Genomic DNA, 9,884 nt, shown 5'->3' with positions numbered 1-9,884 from the left:
CGTAACCCTGTGCTGAACCCCAACCAGCAACAGAGAGCAATGGGGTCTTTGGCTGCACCTCAGGGTGCAGATGGGCAGGTGTCCGTGCTCCTTCACCCTGGCAGCACTCCACTCTCAGTCCATTCCTGCCTTCCCAGTTGCAGCCTGGCTGCTATTCGCACCTCTGCTGTGTCCATGCACTGATGCTGGGGTGCAGGCACCAGCGTGATACTTTGGAGGAGGTCTGAGTGGAACATAAATGAGGCCTCCAGCTGTGTGCAGGGGCTGCTGCAGGCACTGTCCTTCAAGCAGTCCCCTGCCTGTGGTCCTGGGGAGCTCCCTGCGCACGCCCATGCCTTGGGCCTCACCAGAAGGGTCACGACTGCCAGCCAAGGCAAGCGGTACCCAACGGGCATGGTGTCCGCAGGAGCTGCTGCTCGGCTCCCCCCCGGGGGAGCTGCGCCTGGGCCCCTCTGGTTTAGCCTCTAGGGAGAGGCCAGCCAGGGCAGAGCCACTGCAAGCCCCAGCACAGAATTAGATGTAGGCTTTGTGAGAAAATACTGAGGGAAGGAGAAAGCCAGTTCCTGTATCCCCACTCAAGCCACTAAAGGCATTTAATAGATTTAAATTACTTATCCATAATATTATGTTCTTTTTGAAAAAAATTGTACCCAGATAGTAAGAAGATATTTTGAGATGCTTTTAAAAAAAATTTATTGTCCACTATTTGTAATATGCCAGTAGCCACTGCACATAAAGGAAGCATTTAGAATAACACACACATATACATATATATACACAAATAATAAATATTCTAGTTGTGACATTTTAAGATTGATGAGACTTCCTCTTATGTTACTGGTAAATAGACCTTCTGAAAATGAGAATGCTATTGTGAATGAGGGATTACTATACTAATTCTATTCTAATAAGTAAAAAGATAAAATATTTTTATGATATTAAATAATTTACATACCATACACATCTCAGTATGTATTATATTCTAATAAGTAAAGGGATCAGATTAATATTGAATATGCCAGTATCAGTCACTGTTCATGTTCCCATGAAAACACATCTCTGTAAAAAGCAAACACTAAACAGAATAAGCCTATAGTTAAAGGATTTTAATTTCAAGGTTCTGCAAACTGTAAAGTTCAAGATAAATGCATTGAGCTGAATATCTTAGCTAAGTTCACATAAACTTCTTGAATATCTTTTCACAACTACAGAGCAAAGGCATTTGAATAACAACAATAATAATAATTATCAGTAGCTACAAGTAATTCCAATTTGCACTATATAATCTCATACTTATTGTGAGGGTTTTCCCAGGTCAAAGCTCTTTCTACTCCTCCACCTTAGCAATTTGATAAAGTTAAGACTTGCACTGAAGATTTTGTCATGATGAAAAACCATTTTGTAGAATATATCAATGGGTAGATCTCCATTTGGATCTGCATATTTCAGGGTTGTCATTGGTGTATACAAGGTGTTGGTCTGATGGCGAAAAGGTGGATTTTCTGCAAGAATTATCTTTACTGTATGCTGTCAAGAATGAGAAATAGAATTGTTAAAGAACATTTACCAAAATAATAAGTAAAAAATGAGTTTTCAGTTAAGCAGAGGAAAAGTGGAAGAACAAAGAGCTAGAATTATGTAAAACTCTGTATGTAGTTTTATTAGAATTTTGTTAGAAATTTTTCTTAAAATATCTTTAAGGCCATAAGAAGTACTTTTTATTTATTCTTAGACCTATTTTTTGTTTATCTATACCATGGTGATAGCACCTTACACCTAAGTATCCTGAATAGTCCTCCAAAATTATACCTATGTGTCCACAATAGACAAATCTTTTCTTTTACAGTTCACTGGGAAAGGATCAGAACAGTACACTTTGCAGCAAGATCTGGGAACCTTCAGTTGACACTGAAGCTAATCCTTAGCAGTAAGCACCTGAAATCATGGTCCCCTCCCACAGCTTGCCAAAACTTGTCTTCCTGCAGGAAGCCCCAAGCACCAGGAAACTATGTCCTTGTATTTTCTATTGGTCTGGGGTAGCTGAGCTAACTTCACGTTAGCAGAGGGATTACTAGTAAGACAGAGAGGAGAGCAGCTTTAAACAATGGTGGGAACCCTGTGTAGATGTATGGTAACACTGCAGAATGTCCAGACTTCACCAGGTGATGTGTGTGTCTAATACCCCAGTGGCATTTAAATTACAATTCACAGTTGTCTTCAATACTTTAAAATGAACATTCTTTTAATATTTTAAAGGGTTTTGTTTACAACTCTCAAGATTCTCGAGTTTTAAAAAATAATTTAAAATAGTGTAAATTCCATTTATTTAAATTTAATGCTTCTACCAAAAAACCCCCCATCAACCAACCACTGCATTTGTAAATGACAAAGAAAAAAAACAATTCAAGAAAAAAGAAGGTGAAGAATTGTTGATGAGTTACCTCTGCAACATCTTCAGCACTTTGTCCCAGGCTCTGGAAAATTTGTTTGTAATTTTTAAGGTAAATATTAGTAAACATCTCAGCTGTTTCCTTATCTGCAGCTGAAAGATCCATTTTCATTCCATCTTCAAACACTTTTCTTTCAAACTCTGTAATCACTGGGCCTGGTTCAATCAAACTTAATCTGTTCAAAAAGCAAAGATATCCTGGTTATTGATTGTTCTCCATGGGAAATGCACCTCTGTCCTTCTCAAAAAGGAATACTAAAGAGTTGCGCTGTGAGTACATGCTGGCAAGCAATATGGAACAGTACATTCTGTGAAGGCAATCCATACCGCATTATTGCTCCTACCCATCCACATACAGTAGTAGAAATCTGCGTAGCTTAAATTTCAGGGAAGTGCTGTAACTTAATTCACGGCAGAAGTAAGCCCAGTTGTTAACCTGCTGTCACAGCTGTGGAATCTAAGGATGATTTATCCACAAGAACTTATATTAAGAAAAATAATTAAAGGATGACAACAAAATTCATTACTTTCTGGACAAAATCCTACACAGATTTCTTTGTTATAGCTTTCCCATGATAATACTAGAAGTAGCTGAAAGAGGGGAGAATTACTGAAACACGGATTTTTCTTCGTTGAGCTGTCAGTATTACATAATTCAAGATCCCTCCATAATATTATAATAAAATACAATATAGAGAATTTTGCTGTGGGTGGACAGATATAGGCTCCTGCCAGATCAGGACAATTATTTTGCTCAGTAGCATATTATAGCAGATCACTGAAATACAGTTTACTGGTCAGTTCTTTCCCGGTTCTTTTCTCAGGCAGTACTTACTCCCAGCCACTACATTTATCAAAACACTCTTTGGGATAGGACCTCTTCCTGGACTTGAGTTCTCATGAGGCTCTTCTTTAGAACTAAATCAAGCTATTGACCTTGACAGCAGAATTCCAGCTGCTGCTAGAATTAAAGCCTTTTCTCTTGCATCACTCTTCACACTAGATCCGGAACTTCTCACATTCTACTCTCTTTTTTTTTAACCTCCTTTTTGCTTTATCTTATACTCTTGAAATCTTATTATGAATTCTGGTATATCCTGTGTATCATTACAACATAATTATTTTAAATCCCTCTGAACTTTTCATAGCAGTATGCAAAATAACAGTTCGGATGCCGCTTTGTCTCTGAAATCCCGTAACAGCAGCTGTCTTCTCCCATGGCACAAGGGGTAATGCTTAGGCACAGAGATGGAATAGATATTTAACAATTGTTGGACTTCGTACAAAGAATAGTATCAGAATTACACGAATACGAGTATACATGTGACAAATCAAACCCCAAAGTCCCATGATGAAGATGATGAAGAGGACTTAGTCTTAAATATGGAGAACTAGTACACCACATTCTTCTCACTTTCCTCCTACCTCCTGTCATTGTAGGTATCTTGCTCTATGTTCCATTCTGATGGATTTCTGCTTGCTCTCTCTCTATGATGAGCCCTTGAACTTTATCTGTGAATTACCTCACACGTTTGTTATCCTTTCTAAAGGAAGATACTACAGGTTGACATAGTTTTATTGCTGTCACACTGTATGCAAGAATCTGTTTTCAGAAGTGTTACATGAACTGTATTTTATCCAAAGCTAAACAGCCTGTAACTGTTCAAGAGAATATGTTTATTTTAGCATCTGTATCTTTTTATTTGTTCACGTAGTGGGAAGAATGTGGACATTTCTATGTCTTTTGTGATGTAAGATCTCCATGGGTTCCTCAGTCTATTTCTCCAAGACAGAAGCAAGTTTTAAAAATCTGTTTGATAGCTCTGAATCTATTTAAAACTATCCAAAATATAATTTACACCCATGGATCAATACTTACTGCAATTTGAACTTGAGTGCTTGTATAGCTAAACTTTCGCAGAATCCTTCCACAGCAAACTTAGATGCAGCATAAACATCATTAAATAAGATACCTGATGGTACAAACAAAACATCCTGAGAATGTGATTGTATTCAACATACTAATAGTTTAGTTTTTAAAACACTTCTATTTTCTGAAAATTTCTATAGTCTTGCTGGGAAAACATTAGAAAAAACCTTGTGTATACTGAATCTAAGTACTGATTTTTTTGCCTGTATTCTCAGAATTGTTTATTCTAGGAAAGGATGCTTGACTATGGCTTTTTCTCCTCCTAGCTGATCCTGTGATCTCTTTGGATGATAATAAATATTTCGTAGTCTAAGATATTAAAGCATCTGTGCATGCAATACTATTTGAATTATTTATCAGCAAGACTTCAATAGATACAGATGAACACAGAAGCTGAGTGCAAAGCAGGAGATACGATTATGCAGGAGATAAGACTATGTAAGAGATCCAGTTGAGTGATTTAGAGAACACACTACATCAATCCAGATGTAGGTGGATGGTAGGTATTGTATTAAACAACAACTCTTGCAGTTTGACTTAGGACCCTTGCTCACCACAATAATCCAGCTAAGATCAATGCCACTGTTGCAATAATTGAAACAAATACAGCCGGATTGAAAACAAGAATAGGAGCATCATTATCTGTCGCTAAAATTAGATTCTGTGGAGTTTTATGAGAGGAAAAACTTTACAAAAAGGCGGTACAGTTGTCCAGGACATGACTGGATTTTATTCCATTGTTATTGTGCAGAGTGTAGTAAGCACGTTTGCCCACTCCTATTATATTTTCCAATAGGAAAGAGAAAATTAATGCTACAAAGCCCTGTTTTCCAGATAATAAAAATAATAAAATTTTTAAAAATAAATACAAGTGACTAGAGTTTGAGTTAACACCGTTAAAAAAATATTTCACTCTGCAGGTTGTGCTGTTCAAATGTCTTGAGAGTAGTTGTAAGGTAACATACTACCTAGATGCATAAAAAACATGTCCAAGTGCTGTACTTTTTATAGTTGGAACTTCATCCCTACAAAGCACAATATTTAGACATACCAGCTCCTACTTTTTTTTAGATAAAAAAGGCAAGCTTTAGATTTTGAATACTGAACTCTTAGTTCAAACAAACAAAAAAACCCAAAACAAAACAAAACTTTGCCTTGTATTCCCATAACACTGCTTATTATAACTATATGCCCGCTCTTTCTCCTCTTCATGTCAGGCAAAATCTCCTTCAGGAGTCGAACCAGTCCAAAGAAGTTGGTATCCATCACAGTTTTCATTTCGTCTATGGTCTGACATTCAATAGGTCCAATGAGCCCCATTCCAGCATTGCTAACTGCACAAAATGAAAAACAATGGTGAGCAATAACCTCCATAAACATTAACTTGTAATCTTTACTGGAAAGCATTTTAAAGTAAAGTGAGGATTAAGGATTAACTGAGCCTTAAATGATCCTTAAAGAAAGGATTAAAAGATGTTATTCTGTCACTAAAGCTTTGCAAATACACTTGAAATTTTAATTATGATTTTAATCTAATTTAAATTATCCGATATTTTGCATTTTAACTAATTTCTTTCTGATTAGTCCTTTTTTCTTTAAATTACAAAAGAATTACAGGAAAATGAGCCAAAAATGATCTATATTTGTTTATAGTTTAGTATTAAGAAACAGAGGCTACGTTAATACCCCTAGGGCCAAAGAGAAGTCTTCAATTTATTCCAAAAGTTTATAGACCAGGCCATATTTTGGTTTGCTTTTTATTTTTCAACATTCACATCTTCAAGAAAACAGAACAAAGCAAAACACACTTCCATTGATTTCTAGTTGCCTCCTGGATATTTATGAGTGGGGAATGATTGATAGAATTGTTATTCTGCACTACAACTAGTGTGTCAAATTAGAGTATAATACAGTTTGCAGAAGAAGCTTGTTAAGCAGTGCTTTAATAATCAAAATAAAGGCAGGTTCATCATTTTCTATTAGAGAAGATTTAATAGTTGATGGTGTAAGCAATTTCCATCCTACTAATATATTAATATTTATTTTTAGCAAAACAGTACAAAAACACTTACTGTTGAATGATTTGTAAAGTACAATTACAATTTTCAACACAAAATTAAAGTACCCTTGCCTTCTTTGCCTATGTTCTTTTACTTGCTAAGTCCCAAATGCTGTTGCTTTCTTAGTACAGAGAGCTGTTGCCTTCATTGGAAATAGGGCTATGCTTCATCGACAGGGCATAAAGTCTCGTATATGAGGATGCCGATTTAGGCCAAAGTTCTCTCACATTTACTAAAAACTGGATCATCTTATCCAAGACACTTCTCTGTGATCAAGTTTCTCCTTTGTAAACAGGGAAAACAAGCATCCCTACTCCATGGAAGCACGGTGAGATTTAATCCACTCATTTCTACACAAAGCCTTAAGAATCTCGAACAGAATACACTACATAATAATTATTACTTTGATAATTTAAAAAATACACTAATGAAACTTCTCCAGGGTATCTGAGAACAAGCTAAATAGAAAACTGTTAATCTGTTCATAGCATACACATCTGGTACTTGCCTAGGACATCAATTCTTCTGTCAGGGATACTATTCACACAAGTTTTAATTGACTGTTCATCACAGACATCCAGTTGTTTAATTTCAAGGGTTTTGCCCAGCCTGCGACCCACAGCTTCCTCAAGTGGCTCTTTCTTGGCCAGATTCCGCATTGTGGCATACACTGCAACACACCAGAAGCAACAGTTGTCAGAAATGAAACTCCTGTGTCAGTCTTACTGAGAAGTATTAAAGAATATTGCTTCTACATCTGTTATCTTAGATATCAGTGATAGAACCCAGATAAAAACTTAAAGTACAAAGAATCATTTTCAACATACATTGGCACTGATTTCCCAGAGTCTAGTTCTGAAATCTTCAAGAAATTCAAAAGGAGAATTACCGCTATGCACATGAAGAACATGCAGCATATGAAGATAATGTTATCACCAAAGCTTTAAATAATAGGTATACAAGTTACACCCCGAACCATTTTTTTGGTACCTAAAACCTAATTTTGGATTCCAGATATCCTTTTTTTTTTCCTCTCAAATCACCATCAACATGTTTAGCAGAACAAATATAATTGTGTTAAAAATTGGAAGCCAGATGCTTCCTTACATTGCAAAAGTGTCTGTTTTTGAAAGCTACTTCTCAAAATAGAAATTAGTTTTATCATTATTATGGCCTAATTACGCAGAAAACTGTGAATCTGCATGCAGTCAGTTAGCAGTAAAATACTGTAAGTATGAGAAACCAAATTACCACAGATTGCTGTATTTGCCTTGCTATCCATTTTCAATCATAGCAAATATCCCATTTTGCAGCAGAAAGACAAATCCCAGCCCCTTTTGTTTGCCCTTTTAGGCCTACAGAGGGTTGGAATTTCTTTGGTCCTCAAATGGGCATGTAAGTTTAATTCAACAAAGATTTTTAGTAGCCAGAAACAAAGCTAACTATAACTGTGAAGGTATATCCAAGGTGTCATACTGCAGATATTTTCACCCATTTCTTTGTATACTACTGTCTTTTTCTTTATTTTGGTAAACTATTCAGTTCAAGTATCTGTTCAGCTTCAATACATGTACAGAAATAGCATCTACTTACAGAAAGCAGTCTATTTTCACTGTATTGTATTTTCATGACAGTAGGAGGACAGAAACTAATAAGAAACAAGTCACCAAACTGAATACGGTCACCTGTTAATTACAGATGGAAAAAAATAGTGCTGCATTGCAGAATATCTTTTTGTAAAGATAAAGAACAGATACATTGTTACCTTTAAATCTTTTCTGTTCATCTTTTGCCATTTTTACAGCTAAGGCCAGTCCAATCCCTGAGGAGCAACCTGTAATGAGGACATTTCTTCTCGCCATTCTCTGGGTGGTTCAAGCAAGAGTTCCTGTTCAGAGGAGCAACAGCCTAAATGTAGCTACGGTATAATGTCATTGGCCTTTAATGCTGTCTCCAGCTTTCCTGAGTCAACAAATCTGAAAATGCACACCTGGACCCTGCACGATTAAGAGATAATCTCCAACTAGACAAAAGCAGAAGCAGATGCTCCTGCATGAGCTTATAATCTGTATTATCAACGTGGACTATATTTAATACACAATTTGATTAATCTTTAAAATGAGAAATTTGTAAGCTACATGGATTTTTTAATAGTGGAATAATCAGTTTGCATAGTACTGGCACAAAAAGTCTTACAACAATTAGAATCAGTTTGTACTGTCAAGTTCTCCAGTCATACCTATGGAAAGTAAACTGCACCCAGAATGGGATCCCTCTGCTGAAGGCGTTCAGACTTCCTACACTTACAGCACCCTTCTCATTCTTTTGCAACAGAATGACAAATGGATTTCTTCCCTAACACCTTACTATTATAAGAGTCCTAATGGGCTTTACAGAAAAAGTAAATTGAAAAATGGGATGTGCATTTGGAAAGAGACAAGTTGTTAGACAGATTCCTCACATTTCTTTCTGGCACTGTTCCCAACCAAGAATAGAAACAGCAAACAAGTATGCCAGCAGCGGAGAACAGCTAGGACCAGCTTCACTGCATCCTTGCTAACACTGAAATCTCTTTGAACACTTTCTATTCTCCAGCCGACAAGTTGAAAAAAAAAATCAGAACTAGCATGATGTCTGAAGTTTTGGAGAAAAACAACTTTGCATATAAACTCTTAATTAAACAGAGGGACATTTGGACTGGCACTTTGGTGCAATTTGCATTTAACATACAGTAACTGTAGGCATCCTACATTCAGAAAGAAAATCAGTCTCTTGTGAAATTTGTAACCCATCCTGAGTAACAGAAAGAGAATCACCTTAATAAGCAATTAGCCTTTCAAACAGCATTCAGCTAATTGGAATGCCATTATACACAGAACCAAGATTGAATAACTCCATGTTACCACAATGCAGTTCAGAGGAATGAACGTAGTGTTGCAGGATTTGCATAGATGTAAATTGGTCAGTAACTCAATAAAAGGAGGACTCCACAGAAACATTTAACTGAAATTATAATGTTAGAAAAAAAAATCCCTCCTTCCTACAAATAAATGTGTTTGAACAGTATAACAAGTGGAGTCATTAACTTCTCAGGCAAGCAACAAAATAGCAGCAAGACAGCATCTCAAGTTAAAGAGAAAATGTAATTACAATTCTACTTATCCATCAGGTTTGACCCACAGTTTACCAGAGAAGTTAGTATCCAGATACACAATTTTAGTGCAAGTGCTATTTAGCTGATTCAGATATTAGGCAAATTGCTTTTGCTGCTCAGGCACATTTATATTTAGTGCATGTAGGAGGAGCAAGCAAGGCTTTATGCAACAGTAACGTATAGTGTAATTCCACTGGTGGTGTGATGCAACTGTAGTTACAGATTGGTTATATTTTCCACTTGAAATCCTGGTTTGAAGGGCTTACATGTTCCTTTGCTTTAAAAAAAAAA

The 9,884-nt window shown here is 36.4% G+C and overlaps 1 protein-coding gene across 1 annotated transcript; it reads right to left on the bottom strand.

The window, feature by feature from the left end:
* Positions 1-1,293: 1,293 nt before the first annotated feature.
* Positions 1,294-8,301, bottom strand: RDH8 (retinol dehydrogenase 8 (all-trans)). The gene is made up of 6 exons (XM_010083453.1): positions 8,205-8,301; positions 6,948-7,109; positions 5,534-5,713; positions 4,329-4,422; positions 2,442-2,625; positions 1,294-1,527 (listed from the first exon to the last, which is right to left on the bottom strand). Exons 1-6 carry the CDS (start codon positions 8,299-8,301, stop codon positions 1,294-1,296), a joined length of 951 nt encoding a protein of 316 aa, XP_010081755.1.
* Positions 8,302-9,884: the final 1,583 nt, after the last annotated feature.

Source organism: Pterocles gutturalis, unplaced genomic scaffold, assembly GCF_000699245.1.
Source record: "Pterocles gutturalis isolate BGI_N339 unplaced genomic scaffold, ASM69924v1 scaffold44815, whole genome shotgun sequence".
Taxonomy (NCBI): domain Eukaryota; kingdom Metazoa; phylum Chordata; class Aves; order Pterocliformes; family Pteroclidae; genus Pterocles; species Pterocles gutturalis.
Note: the sequence above shows the minus strand (reverse complement) of the source record. Positions and strands in the feature narration are given on the sequence as shown.